General features: G+C 42.4%; 2 protein-coding genes across 2 annotated transcripts in view; one reads left to right on the forward strand and one right to left on the reverse strand.

Moving 5' to 3' along the window:
• Positions 1–10,231, reverse strand: part of LOC139417594 (C4b-binding protein alpha chain-like) — a 38,704-nt gene extending 28,473 nt beyond the window's left edge. The window contains exons 1-3 of the mRNA XM_071166813.1: positions 10,198–10,231; positions 6,882–7,214; positions 6,482–6,793 (exon numbers count right to left, since the gene is read on the reverse strand). Of these exons, the coding sequence (XP_071022914.1) occupies positions 6,482–6,793; positions 6,882–7,214; positions 10,198–10,231 (679 nt within the window). The remainder of the gene's footprint in view (positions 1–6,481; positions 6,794–6,881; positions 7,215–10,197) is intronic.
• Positions 10,232–12,447: 2,216 nt separating this feature from the next.
• The window catches only part of LOC139416724 (tyrosine-protein phosphatase non-receptor type 12-like), a 35,302-nt gene continuing 32,004 nt past the window's right edge, over positions 12,448–15,745 (forward strand). The window contains exon 1 of the mRNA XM_071165721.1: positions 12,448–12,724. Within this exon, the coding sequence (XP_071021822.1) occupies positions 12,623–12,724 (102 nt within the window). The 5' untranslated portion in view covers positions 12,448–12,622. The remainder of the gene's footprint in view (positions 12,725–15,745) is intronic.

Below are 15,745 nucleotides of genomic sequence, written 5' to 3' on the forward strand. Positions count from 1 at the left end.
GCTGATCCCTCACCTTCCTCATGATCATTGATGCCCCACAAGGTGAGATCTTGCATGGAGCCCCAGACCGAGGGTGATTGACCGTCATCTTGAACTTCTTCCATTTTCTAATAATTGCGCCAACAGTTGTTGCCTTCTCACCAAGCTGCTTGCCTATTGTCCTGTAGCCCATCCCAGCCTTGTGCAGGTCTACAATTTTATCCCTGATGTCCTTACACCCTCTCTGGTCTTGGCCATTGTGGAGAGGTTGGAGTCTGTTTGATTGAGTGTGTGGACAGGTGTCCTTTATACAAGTAACAAGTTCAAACAGGTGCAGTTAATACAGGTAATGAGTGGAGAACAGGAGGGCTTCTTAAAGAAAAACTAACAGGTCTGGGAGAGCCGGAATTCTTACTGGTTGGTAGGTGATCAAATACTTATGTCATGCAATAAAATGCAAATTAATTACTTAAAAATCATTCAATGTGATTTTCTGGATTTTTGTTTTAGATTCCGTCTCTCACAGTTGAAGTGTACCTATGATAAAAAAAATGACAGACCTCTACATGCTTTGTAAGTAGGAAAACCTGCAAAATCGTCAGTGTATTGAATACTTGTTCTCCCCACTGTATGCACACACCTGTAATGAACACGATGGGAGACAGAGAGCTGGTTTCAAGTGCAGGGCGCAACAGGTGATTATTTGTAAAGGACCACAGGAGGAGGCAGGTAGCTGGGTCCAAGGGCAGGAAGAAGGTCAGACACAGGGGGTCCAAAAAGGCAACAGTACAGGCAGGAAAAAGGATAGTAACGTCGTCCGTGAGATCAGAATATAGGTTGATAACAGGAAATCCGATAGGCTACAGTACCGGTAGTGAATAGGCAAAAGGGCATTGTTAGTGAGGCAGGCAAAAACTATCATACACGGGAGGAGTAACTCACGGGGAAAAACAGCCCCCCGAAAAATAAGTGTGTCAAAAAACAAACAATACCTCACAGTGATGGGGTGCAAAGAACTGAACTAAATAGTGTGTGATAATGACATACAGATATGTGAACAGGTGATTAGAATTCAGGGGATTGGGATTTGGAGAGTATACTGCATTCAGGGGATCTATGTGTTTGAGAGTGTGAGCTGGAAAGTGGGCTGGAAAGTGAGCTGCGTTCAGGGGATCTATGTGTTTGAGGGTGTGAGTTGGAAGCAGATGCTGTTCTTTGAAAAACTCATTTTTGTGCAATTTCTAGCTAGCTACTATTTGAAACTGTGACATGTGTCAGCCGGTTTTCACTGTCTGTCCTCATGCATTTGTTATTTATGTGTGCCTACAAAATAAGTGTCCCACAAGCGGTGGGAGTTAAATCATTACACGAAGAGAGTATTCATTGGGATTTTAATTTGAATAACAAATACATTTTTTCAAAACTTTACTATCGCAAATTCTATATGTGATCTGAGCATTATTCCACAGGCTCTATTGAATCAGGTCGCAGGCCGCATATGGCCCCCGGGTCGGTCTTTGCCCAGGCCTGGTCTACACCTCTGCAATCTTTCACAGCACTGTGCCTCTCTGGAAACATTCACTACACTGCAATCAAACAACGTACCACATTTGACCACTGCAAGGGGAAGTCTAACTGCACATGACATGTTAGTTTTAATGCTACATGCACAAGTACAGTGAAATGCCTATCTTGCTAGCTTTAACCTCAACAATGCAGTAATCAATAACAATGTAATACTAAAAATAACAAAAACGCACAAGATATAAAAACAAGAACACGATAAAGTAAGCATACTATATACAGGGTCAGTTCCAGTACCATATGTACAATGTCCAGGCTCCTGGATCGATAGCGATTGATACAGTATGTATAGGGGTAAGGTGACTAGGCGTCAGGGTATATGATAATCAGAGTAGCAGCAGCAAAAATTATGATTGTATGTGAGTGGGTGTGTTTCAATTCAGTATTAATGTATGTGCATATTATGTGTTTGAGCAAATGATGGAGTGAGTGTTTTGTATGTGTGTTGGAGTATCAGTGTGTGTGGTGCATAGGGCCCTGTGAGTGTGCATAGTTAACACAGACAACCACAGCCACACCCCTCAAGTACTGGCAAAATTACAGACATATCACCCGTTATTCTGGACCAATGATTGTCTGCTCTGGAACAATGATTGTATGAATGGACAAAGCTATCGATCACATGACACCATTCATTCCTACAGTACTTTCGGAAAGTATTCAGACCCCTTGAATACTTCCACATTTTTTTACAGCCTTGTTCTAAAATGTATTCAATTGTCAATCTACACACACTACCTCATAATGGCAAAGCAAAAACAGGTTTTTAGAAATGCTTCAGTTTAGGGATTGTGCCAGGTTTCTTCCAGATGTGACATTTGGCATTCAGGCCAAGGAGTTCAATCTTGGTTTCATAAGATCAGAGCTTGCTCTTGTTTCCCATGGTCTGAGAGTCCTTTAGGTGCCTTTTGGCAAACTCCAAGCGAGCTGTCATGTGCCTTTTACTGAGGAGTGGCTTCGGTCTGGCCACTCTACCATAAAAGCCTGATTGGTGGAGTGTTGCAGAGATAGTTGTCTTTCTGGAAGTTTCTACCATCTCCACAGAGGAATACATTTGCCAAATGTTGCTTTGTCATTATGGGATATTGTGTGTAGATTGATGGGGGAAATGTTTTATTTAATTCATTTTAGAAAAATGCTGTAACGTAACAAAATGTGGAAAAGGAGAAGGGGTCTGAATAATTTCCAAATGCACTGTGAATACAATAGTGCATTGATGCCATATTAAGACAGTTAAGATGGCGTTTAATGGAGACATGCACAGTTTGAGCTACTCAACGACATACAGTGCCTTGCGAAAGTATTCGGCCCCCTTGAACTTTTCGACCTTTTGCAACATTTCAGGCTTCAAACATAAAGATATAAAACTGTATTTTTTTGTGAAGAATCAACAACAAGTGGGACACAATCATGAAGTGGAACGACATTTTTTGGATATTTCAAACTTTTTTAACAAATCAATAACTGAAAAATTGGGCGTGCAAAATTATTCAGCCCCCTTAAGTTAATACTTTGTAGCGCCACCTTTTGCTGCGATTACAGCTGTAAGTCGCTTGGGGTATGTCTCTATCAGTTTTGCACATCGAGAGACTGAATTTTTTTTCCCATTCCTCCTTGCAAAACAGCTCGAGCTCAGTGAGGTTGGATGGAGAGCATTTGTGAACAGCAGTTTTCAGTTCTTTCCACAGATTCTCGATTGGATTCAGGTCTGGACCTTGACTTGGCCATTCTAACACCTGGATATGTTTATTTTTGAACCATTGCTTTATGTTTTGGATCATTGTTGTCTTGTTGGAAGACAAATCTCCGTCCCAGTCTCAGGTCTTTTGCAGACTCTATCAGGTTTTCTTCCAGAATGGTCCTGTATTTGGCTCCATCCATCTTCCCATCAATTTTAACCATCTTCCCTGTCCCTGCTGAAGAAAAGCAGGCCCAAACCATGATGCTGCCACCACCATGTTTGACAGTGGGGATGGTGTGTTCAGGGTGATGAGCTGTGTTGCTTTTACGCCAAACATAACGTTTTGCATTGTTGCCAAAAAGTTCAATTTTGGTTTCATCTGACCAGAGCACCTTCTTCCACATGTTTGGTGTGTCTCCCAGGTGGCTTGTGGCAAACTTTAAACAACACTTTTTATGGATATCTTTAAGAAATGGCTTTCTTCTTGCCACTCTTCCATAAAGGCCAGATTTGTGCAATATACGACTGATTGTTGTCCTATGGACAGAGTCTCCCACCTCAGCTGTAGATCTCTGCAGTTCATCCAGAGTGATCATGGGCCTCTTGGCTGCATCTCTGATCAGTCTTCTCCTTGTATGAGCTGAAAGTTTAGAGGGACAGCCAGGTCTTGGTAGATTTGCAGTGGTCTGATACTCCTTCCATTTCAATATTATCGCTTGCACAGTGCTCCTTGGGATGTTTAAAGCTTGGGAAATCTTTTTGTATCCAAATCCGGCTTTAAACTTCTTCACAACAGTATCTCGGACCTGCCTGGTGTGTTCCTTGTTCTTCATGATGCTCTCTGCGCTTTTAACGGACCTCTGAGACTATCACAGTGCAGGTGCATTTATACGGAGACTTGATTACACACAGGTGGATTGTATTTATCATCATTAGTCATTTAGGTCAACATTGGATCATTCAGAGATCCTCACTGAACTTCTGGAGAGAGTTTGCTGCACTGAAAGTAAAGGGGCTGAATAATTTTGCACGCCCAATTTTTCAGTTTTTGATTTGTTAAAAAAGTTTGAAATATCCAATAAATGTCGTTCCACTTCATGATTGTGTCCCACTTGTTGTTGATTCTTCACAAAAAAATACAGTTTTATATCTTTATGTTTGAAGCCTGAAATGTGGCAAAAGGTCGCAAAGTTCAAGGGGGCCGAATACTTTCGCAAGGCACTGTAGTTCAGTTGCCAACTTTACATGAGCTTGTAGCCTTTTTTGAGGTGAAGTATAGTGTCCATTTATCAAGTTGTTTAGCTAGCTTCATTCAGCACCAAATTATGTAGACATGCTGAAATGTACAGAGCTTACCCCAGGCTTACCTCCACAACATGTTAAGGCAATGCACATACACAAAATATGAAATTGTCTCAATGCAACGAATGAAGCTAGGCAAAGCAGCAAGGCCTATGTTGACCCTATCCATCAACAGCCAATTTCTGTACTGAATGAAATATTACCACTACCTTTTTAAAACCATGTCTATTTATATTTCCATAATAAAAAGCATGAGCTTGATTTAGTGTAGAGAAAATGATTTAGTGTAGAGGTGCTGACTAACGGCGAACAAACTGTAACCTATAATAATATATACTGTATATATATATAAACTTCTATATATAAAAACGTCCAGTAATTTATTGGGTAAAACACCAACTCTTTTATTTATATATATTTTTGTTGTTGTTGTTGTATTTTACCCCCAATGGACTCAGGCGTCCTCTGAAACATGACCCGCCAAACTGCGCTTCTTAACACCCACCCACTTAACCCGGAAGCCAGCCAAAACACCATTCAACTGTTTGCTGAAGACAAGCAGACTAAAGACATGGATTACTGGAACCATGTCCTGTGGTCTGATGAGACCAAGATAAACTTATTTGGTTCAGATGGTGTCAAGCGTGTGTGGCGGCAACCAGGTGAGGAGTACAAAGACAAGTGTGTCTTGCCTACAGTCAAGCATGGTGGTGGGAGTGTCATGGTCGGGCTGCATGAGTGCTGCCGGCACTGGGGAGCTACAGTTCATTGAGGGAACCATGAATGCCAACATGTACTGTGACATACTGAAGCAGAGCATGATCCCCCTCCCTTCGGAGACTGGGCTGCAGGGCAGTATTCCAACATGATAACAACCCCAAACACACCTCCAAGACGATCAGTGCCTTGCTAAAGAAGCTGAGGGTAAAGGTGATGGACTGGCCAAGCATGTCTCCAGACCTAAACCCTATTGAGCATCAAACGGAAGGTGGAGGAGTGCAAGGTCTCTAACATCCACCAGCTCCGTGATTTCGTCATGGAGGAGTGGAAGAGGACTCCAGTGGCAACCTGTGAAGCTCTGGTGAACTCCATGCCCAATAAGTTTAAGGCAGTGCTAGAAAATGATGGTGGCCACACAAAATATTGACACTTTGGGCACAATTTGGACATTTTCACTTAGGGGTGTACTCACTTTTGTTGCCAGCGGTTTAGACATTAATGGCTGTGTATTGAGTTATTTTGAGGGGACAGCAGATTTACAGTGTTATACAAGCTGTACACTCACTACTTTACATTGTAGCAAAGTGTCATTTCTTCAGTGTTGTCACATGAAAATATATACTCAAATATTTACAAAAATGTGAGGGGTGTACTCACTTTTGTGATATACTGTACATAACATGCTGACAGATTGATCACATCAAAGGAAGTCTAGCTGCACTGGTTCTTCAAGACATGTCACATTATGTTACTGGGTAACAGGCTTCAGCTCAAGGTGTGCTAATGTGGATCTGGTGGAAATAGATACACAGAGGTTACACAGAGGTTACATAGAGGTGACACGGTTCTGACCTACTGTAATGCCAATCCTGGTGTGTTTGATTGATTGTTGAGGACAGGTTGCTGTTGGTTCCAGGTTGATAGGGTTCTTCTGTCAGATGGCCAGTAGAACGCAGAGGTGTGGCTGTGCTTGTCTTCAGTCTGTCACTACAGTCATAGCTTCTCTGGCCTGGTGGTGTTAAAGTACATATGCATGGATTGGAAATAGTTATTATACTTTACTTTACATTTTATTGTAATGAGAAGCTACATGTTTAGGATAAATTAACTTGGGTGTCTACTTAGTATGTAGTTTTGCTGATGTGTTTTAGTTTTGCTGATTTAATTTGTTCCTACTTAATCAACTACATTCAAAATATTTTTTTTAGCACTTACCCTCCATAGCAAAACGATAGATGCAGTCCTCCTCAGAGGGCTTCAGAACCTGCACCGAAACCATCCCACTATGCTGGCTGCTCACATCGTTGCTGGCACTGCAGTAGTACTGGCTGTCTTCTTCCACAATGCCACAGTGTAGGTGCAGGTCTGCTGAGCTCTGAAACTGGATGTCCTGGGGTTGGGTGGATTGGTACCAGGTGTACTGGACACTTGTGCCCTTTGCACTAGCACAGTGCACTGTCACAGGCTGGCCCCAGCAAGTGTCTCCCATTGAACTCAGGGGCCATACCATGGGTTTGGACACTGCCACTGGGAGAGAGAGATGTTATTTGGATAATGCAAAAGAAAAGGGGAAGGGGAAACTGCCAGTAAAAGTAAAGAGCACAAATAATCTTACCAAATGTCACAATTAGATTGATGGAAGTCATGATATCAGCATGGATTTTATCGATCCCAACCCAGTACACTCCAGTATCCTCTAACTTGAGATCTGTCATGATGATGACCAACCCCCTTCGCTGTGCATCTATGATCTGAGACCTGTGTCTGAGCTCTCTGTTGGTGAGGTGATCCGAGTCCATTAGAATAACACAGGTCGACCTAGACTCCCCACGACACCAGTACTTCTTACTGAAGAGGTACCGGTTTGTTTGGTACTGGCAGAGCAGACTGAATCCACTCCCAACATTGGCCTGGATTACTGTTTTGTCACACTGAAGCTGGACACTTGCTGGGAAAAGAAACACAACAAATAGTTAGATAAATCATCATTGTTGGTCAACAGCCCTTTCAGACCTACAGAATGTCTTTTTAAATATGTTCTGCAGGTTGAAAATAGCATTTCCTGTGTGCTGATGTACCCTGAATAGTATTCTGTATGCAGTAAATGGTCCTCATCAGTGGTGTAAGAAAATATACTGTGCAGGTACATATCTACTTCATATACAGTATATACAGTACCAGTCAAAAGTTTGGACACAACTCCTCATTCGACGGGTTTTCTTTATGTTAGGAATTATATGAATAATGACTAAACAATATCTACATTTGAAATAACTAATGAAACTTACTCTGTTTTAGTATATCTGATTAACAATATTAATTCATGAGGAAGGGATTGTGGAGCATGTAACAGGGGGTAATTAAATAAAATAAATACAATTTCAGCCAGGTTGGAGAAGACTGGAAGTGTGGGTTTTTAAGTAAGCAGAAAGGGTCGTTAACCTATGGTTGAACCGACTCAACTTAGCTCTGGAATGTTTAGATAAGGCAGAGTGTGTTTTCTCAGGTTTTCCATTAGCTGGAACTGTCTGCTGAATGGTGACGTCATATTTTGCATATAAACTGTTGTTCGTGGTTACATGGCAACGCGCTCCGAGAATAAATACTATTATCTAATTTTGATAAGACTGGTCTCTGTCTATTTTATGCAAATAGGAATCATACAAATTCTTATAAAATAGACTGTATAATTAATAGGAATTATGAAATTCCAGTGACTTTACTTTATTTTTACTATTTTTATTTTCAAATATATTTTAGATTTTAGATTTTAGATTCTTCAAAGTAGCCACCATTTGCCTTGATGACAGCTTGGCACACTCTTGGCATTCTCTCAACCAGCTTCACCTGGAATGCTTTTCCAACAGTCTTGAAGGAGTTCCCACATATGCTGAGCACTTGTTGGCTGCTTTTCCTTCACTCTGCAGTCCAACTCATCACAAACCATCTCAATTGGGTTGAGGTCGGGGGGATTGTGGAGGCCAGGTCATCTGATGCAGCACTTCATCACTATCCTTCTTAGCCCTTACACAGCCTGGAGGTGTATTGGGTCATTATCCTGTTGAAAAACAAATGATAGTCCCACTAAGCGCAAACCAGATGGGATGACGTATCATTGCTGTGGTAGCCATGCTGGTTAAGTGTGCCTTGAATTGTAAATAAATCACTGACAGTGTCACCAGCAAAGCACCCACACACCATCACACACATGCGGAGATCATTTGTCCACCTACTCAGCGTCTCACAAAGACACAGCAGTTGGAACCACAAATCTCAATTTGGACTCATCAGATCAAAGCACAGATTTCCACCGGTCTAATGTCCATTGCTTGTCCTTCTTTGCCCAAGCAAGTCTCCTCTTATTATTGGTGTCCTTTAGTAGTGTTTTTTTTGCAGTAATTCGACCATGAAGGCCTGATTCACGCAGTGTCCTCTGAACAATTGATGTTGAGATGTCTGTTACTTGAACTATGTGAAGCATAGGCTGGTAACTCTAATGAACTTATCCTCTGCAGCAGAGGTAACTCTGGGTCTTCCATTCCTGTGGCGGTCCTCATGAGAGCCAGTATCATCATAGCGCTTGATGGTTTTTGCGACTGCACTTGAAGAAACGTTCAACATTCTTAAAATGTTCCATATTGACTGACCTTCATGTCTTAAAGTAATGATGGACTTGGTCTTTTCTCTTTGCTTATTTGAGCTGTTCTTGCCATAATATGGACTTGGTATTTTACCATATAGGGCTATCTTCTGTATACCTCCCCTTCCTTGTCACAACACAACTGATGGGCTCAAACACATTAAGAAGGAAAGAAATTCCACAAATTAACTTTTAACAAGGCACACCTGTTATTTGAAATGCATTCCAGGCGACTACCTCATGAAACTGGTTGAAAGAATTCCAAGAGTGTGCAAAGCTGTCGTCAAGGCAAAGGGTGGCTACTTTGAAGAATCTCAACTATAAAATATATTTGAATTTTTTTAATACTTTTTTGGTTACTAAATGATTCCATATATGTTATTTCCTAGTTCTGATGTCTTCACTAGTATTCTACAATGTAGAAAATATTACAAATAAAGAAAAACCCTTGAATGAGTAAGTCAAATCAAATCAAATGTATTTATATAGCCCTTCGTACATCAGCTGATATCTCAAAGTGCTGTACAGAAACCCAGCCAAGAACCCAAAACAGCAAGCAATGCAGGTGTTGAAGCAAATGTGTCCAAACTTTTGACTGGTACTGTATATAATGGCAACCCTGTTGATAATGATAATGTATATGATTGGAAAAAAGGGTGTGAGCGTTAATCAGACCGAGAAAAAAATCAACACAGTTGTGGTTTGATATCATTATGTAGTCACAGACAGGCGTAAGTAGGACAAACTATGCTGAATACAGTTTCAGAGGAATTCTATTGTTACTGTATTTATGTTCATCCCTGTAAGGGTTGTCGTTGGTGGAAGAAGGATCGGACCAAGGTGCAGCGTTGTAAGTGTTCATTATGATTTTTAATTCAAACTCAGAACACTAAACAGAAAATAACAACGTGAATTTACAAAACCGAAACAGTACCGTGTGGCCAAAACACTCACACGGAAACAAACACCCACCAACCAAAAGTATGATTCTCAATCAGATACAACTAACGACACCTGCCTCTGATTGAGAACCACACTAGGCCGAACACAAAAAACAACATAGAAAAACAAACATAGACTGCCCACCCCAACTCACGCCCTGACCATACTAAAACAAAGAATAAAATAAGAGAACTATGGTCAGAACGTGACAATTCCTTTGATATCAAGAAATGTTATGTACAATTGTGAGAGCATGAAAACAGGAAATTTCTTTCAAACAAACTGGTTGAAAAGGAACTATAACCACGTTGTAATTACTACATTTAAAAGTTGATTAAAATATACTTACTTTCACAGAGCAACAGGAGATAAAGGACCCTCATCATGGTAAGACTAATGTCCTCCACCAGCCGTCTCTATCTCTGAACCTATACAATAGCAATTAAACTTGTGAACGAGGTTATTGTAAGATGAAGTGTCGTTTTGATGATGAGACAGGATGTCACTGAAATGGACTGTGGTTAGTGCGGCATCCTCCTCTGCTAAGAGAGCTTCAGAGGTGTGCAGAGGATGTGAATAGACCCTCTATAACGAGATCCAATTGGCATTATTCACCCTGTTCAATTTCACTGATATACAGTATTAGGCTCAGATGAATTTGGTTTTGGTTTAATCATCCATAATACATAATCTTACATAATACAACGTTAAAATGTATAGGCCTATGCTGCTTCAAATAGTTATTTGTCGGGGGTGGAGAGTACGACTACTTGGAACCATTCTACTCCAGGACCATTCAATTATGCAATTTTATAGACCTTCCACTATGTGTCACCCTAGTACATAAAGAAAAGGGGAACCTGTTGATTGGTGATCACTGCCAACATGTGATTCTTTGGTTTTGAATTTTACTTTATTGAGAAAGTAAAATCCAGATGCTGAAAATTAAACCAAATTAATCTGACTTTGGTGATACTTGTGTACTGACTCTCCAGCCTAAATTTCCTCCAAATGACTGTAGTGTAATCATGGCAGCTTCCTCACCGTGTTTCTGTAATGCTGGACAATCAGCTGTCTCAGTAGAGTTGAGATAACTGTACCTGTCAGTAGGTAGTTAAACCTCTTCTGTCAGTTGTATCTCCATCAGGTGGCAACACACACAGAGATTACCCACACATATATTACACACTCAGAGATTTCCCACATAGAGATCACACACCCAGAGATTACACACACAGAGATCACACACATAGAGATGGCATACACAGAGATGACACAAACAGAGATTACACACAGAGACATTGCACACACAGAGATTGCACACACAGCGATTACACACACAGGTATTACACACACAAGCAACAACACAGGAGTTGGTCTGACAATAGTCACTACAAGCAGAAGAGGGAAAGTGAATGTACCAAGTAAGTACTTGTACTAATATATTGTTTATAGAAGACATGACACTGTCAATATGAGTACAACTGGTACTGGAACTTTGATTCTCTCTCTCTCTCTCTCTCTCTTTCTCTCTCTCTCTCTCTCTCTCTTTCTCTCTCTCTCTCTCTCTCTCACTCTCTCTCTCACTTTCTCTCTCTCTCCCTCTCTCTCCCCCTCTCTCTCTCTCTCTCTCTCTCTCTCTCTCTCTCTCTCTCTCTCTCTCTCTCTCTCTCTCTCTCTCTCTCTCTCTATCTCTCTCTCTCTCTCTCTCTCTCTCTCTCTCTCTCTCTCGCAGTAGATCCAATAGGAACTGTTTAGACAGCTTTAGCACCATAGCATCTCTGCAATTCTACCCGATAGATTAACATGGATCTTTCCAGCTGGACTGTGGGGGAAGATGCCAGACAGAAAGAGAGAGGGAGTCTGTCTTACAGGATCTAGCCAGCCTTCACCTTGACTCCACACCACCCCTCCCTCCTGGCCTCTCCCTCCTGGCCCCTCCCTCCTGGCCCCTCCCTCCTGGCCTCTCCCTCCTGGCCCCACCCTCCTGGACTCTCCCTCTTGGCCTCTCCCTCCTGGCCCCTCCCTCCTGGCCTCTCCCTCCTGGCCCCTCCCTCCTGGACTCTCCCTCCTGGCCCTCCCTCTCTCCTCCTGGCTCTCCCTCTCTCCTCCATGTCCTGAATGTGGTTCAACAGGCTGGACCGCCTCCGGCACGCTCTAGGGCAGGGTTTCCCAAACTCGGTCCTGGGGCAGCCCTTGGATACACGTTTTGGTTCTTGCCCTAGCACTACAAAGCTGACTGAAATAACCAACTAATCATCAAACGTAGATTATCTGCATCAGCTGTGTAGTGCTAGGGCAAGAACCAAAACATGTCCCCAGGGGGGCCCCGGAATTAGTTTTGGAAACCCTGCTCTAGGGCTGTTCAAGCATGTGTGTGCACATTTATCTCCCTTCTCCCTCTGTGTTTGTGTCTGTGCCTCTCTCACTGTATCTTTCTTTCTATCTTTCTCTTTATCTCGCTCCCTCTATCTCTCTCTTGCTCACACACACACCCCAATGAGGTGCTTCGGAGCATGGCTGGCTCTAGGACCCAGTGAGAGACACACAAGGGGGTGTGGTGATATTTTTTTAAACTGACCACAGAACCTTTTAGCTTGCTGCTGCTGCCTCCTTGAACTGACAACAGCTCTGACAGTGCCTTGTGCCTCTCACCAGGCCCCTTGGAACAGAGACACCCCCAGCCGCCCAAACCCTGTCCCCAGGTCCCGTGGCCCTCTGTGTCCTGACATGCCAGGCAGCAGCAGCACACGCGTAGCCCCAGCAGCCCAGCCATGGAGCAGCAAGCCTGGATACTGAGGGGCTTCCTGGCTCAAGTGGAGAGCAAAGAGGCTGAGGAGGAGGAAGCAGAGAGTGGCTTCACAGGGGAGTTCTCAGTGAGTTCATCTATTTATTTGATTACTTTTCTCACTGTATAAAAAAGTGGATTTAGTCTTATGAGTTGGCCTGTCCTGTGATGCTGAGTGTTTACAGTTTGTCTAAACATCGAGAGCATGTGAGGGAGTGTATTTGTTTTTATGTGAGTGTGTGTGGACAAAGAGAGAGTGCTGTTGTGAAATTTTCCAAGAAGAATTTCACAAAAGAACGCCATGTTCAGAGACATACTATTTATGTTATGCTGTTTCTGTGCGGGTTGTTCCTGTATGGGTTGTTCCTGTATGGATTGTTTCTGTATGGGTTGTTTCTGTATGGGTTGTTCTGTATGGGTTGTTTCTGTGTGAGTTGTTCCTGTGTGGGTTGTTTCTGTGTGGGTTGTTTCTCTATGGGTTGTTTCTGTGTGAGTTGTTCCTGTGTGGGTTGTTTCTGTGTGGGTTGTTTCTCTGTGGGTTGTTCCTGTGTGGGTTGTTTCTGTGTGGGTTGTTTCTCTGTGGGTTGTTCCTGTAGGGGTGGTTTCTGTGTGGGTTGTTTCTGTATGGGTTGTTTCTGTATGGGTTGTTTCTGTATGGGTTGTTTCTGTATGGATTGTGTCAGTCAGTCCCCAACTACTGCTTATGAGCTTCCTCTTATTGCACTGCTGCCTGTTTCTGAAGGCCCCCATATAAGTAAGATGGGGGCCAAATTTGATGTTACGGATGCAGAACCCCCCTGCCTCACCACCCTGTACGCACATACACACACATACACACATACACACATAAACACAAATACATATATACACACACATATACACACAGATATACACACACACATAAACGCACACACATATACACACAGATATACACACACACATACACACATGCACATTGTGTGGCTGAAGGGCGGGTGGGTGCCAGGCGGGTTGAATAAAGAGAAGCAATACCGTAAAAAATCCATAAATGTAATTATTGTGCAGTTTATATAGTCTACATTGAGGTTTTTCTTTCATTATTTTAGGCTATCTGGTATTACTGCATAAGCCTAAACGTTAGGGTTTAACTGTAGCCTACACGCGCCAAATAGCCTACACAGCCAATCGCCAAACAAAGCTTCTGGGAAGGGCAGAAGAAGTTAACGTCAATCCGCGGAGGCAAAAAGGACATTGTCGATGTTTAATTCAATAAGACACAAGCTGCAAAAGGAGAGTTTAAAATAAAGAGAAGGGAGGACCAGAAAAGTAATGTTTAGTAAAGATTTGGGGAAGTGGTAAAAGAGGAAGATAATAGTGCCGGCTATGTTAAGTGTGATGATTGTGAGGCTCTATACAAATTCAACAGTCACATGACGGGACTTCAAATAGGCCTATAATATGTCAGGGGACTTGTAGCCTACTGTTTAGATGTGTTAAATGGAAACTGAAATGTGGACATTGACTAACCAGAATAACATACTGTTTTGGCAAACTCCAAGACCTCTGATAATACTAGTCCCGTGCGAATAGAAATCCCTATGTTTTGAGAGAAATGTCGGAGTTTGACAGGTGTTGCTCGTGGTTTGAGCAAGAAAACAACTAATTACATAAGCTGAAAGATGTGCTGTGCATAGCCTATACAGTGCATTCATAAAGTATTTAGACCCCTTGACTTTTTCCACATTTTGTTACGTTAAAGCCTTATTCTAAAATGTATTAAAGAAAATGTTCCCCTCATAAATCTAAACACAATACCCCATAATGACGAAGTGAAAACAGGTTTTTAGACATTTTTGCAAACGTATTAAAAATAAAAACAGAAATACCTTATTTACATAAGTATTTATACCCTTTGCTATGAGACTCGAAATTCAGCTCAGGTGCCTGTGGTAAATTCAATTGATTGGACATGATTTGGAAAGGCACACACCTGTCTATATAAGGCCCCACAGTTGACAGTGCATGTCAGCGCAAAAACCAATCCATGAGGTTGAAATAATTATCCGTAGAGCTCCGAAACAGGATTGTGCTGATGCACAGATCTGGGGAAGGGTACCAAGAACACAGTGGCCTCCATCATTCTTAAATGGAAGGAGTTTGGAACTACCAAGACTCTTCCTAGTGCTGGCCGCCCGGCCAAACTGAGCAATCGGTGTAGAAGGACCTTGGTCAGGGAGGTGAAAAAGAACCTGATGGTCACTCTGACAGAGCTCTATCGTTCCTCTGTGGAGATGGGAGAACCTTCCAGAAAGACAACCGTCTCTGCAGCACTCCACCAATCAGGCCTTTACGGTAGAGTGGCTAGACGGAAGCCACTCCTCAGTAAAAGGCACGACAGCCCGCCTGGAGTTTGCCAAAAGGCACCTAAAGGTGTCAGAATCATGAAGTGTGGATGTTTTTCAGTGGCAGGGACAGGGAGACAAGTCAGGATTGACGGAAAGATTAATGGAACAAAGTACAGAGAGATCCTTGATGAAACCTGCTCCAGAGCTCTCAGGACCTCAGCCTGGGATGAAGGTTCACCTTCTAACAGGACAATGACCCTAAGCACACAGCCAAGACAATGCAGGAGTGGCTTCAGGACAAGTCTCTGAATAAGTGGCCCAGCCAGAGCCCGGACTTGAAACCGATCTCTGGAGAGGCGTGAAAATAGCTGTGCAGCGATGCTCCCCATCCAGCTTGAAAGGATCTGCAGAAAAGAATGGGAGAAACTCCCCAAATAAAGGTGTGCCAAGCTACAAGCGTCACACCCAAGAAGACTCGAGGATGTAATCGCTGCCAAAGGTGCTTCAACAAAGTACTGAGTGAAGGGTCTGAATACTTATGTAAACGTGATATATATTTTTTTTCACAAGGTTTGTGTGTAGATTGTTGAGGGGAAAAAACAATTGAATACATTTTAGAATAAGGCTGTAACGTCACAAAATGTAAAAAAATGAAAGGGGTCTGGATACTTTACGAATGCACTGTATATGAAGGGCCTATACGTATCGACTTTCACAGTGAATGTTTTTTTAAACTTTTTGTGGGATTGAACTGAACATTGCCAAATGCATCATGAAAAAATATT

The sequence above is a fragment of the Oncorhynchus clarkii genome, chromosome 9 (assembly GCF_045791955.1).
Source record: "Oncorhynchus clarkii lewisi isolate Uvic-CL-2024 chromosome 9, UVic_Ocla_1.0, whole genome shotgun sequence".
In the NCBI taxonomy this organism is placed as follows: domain Eukaryota; kingdom Metazoa; phylum Chordata; class Actinopteri; order Salmoniformes; family Salmonidae; genus Oncorhynchus; species Oncorhynchus clarkii.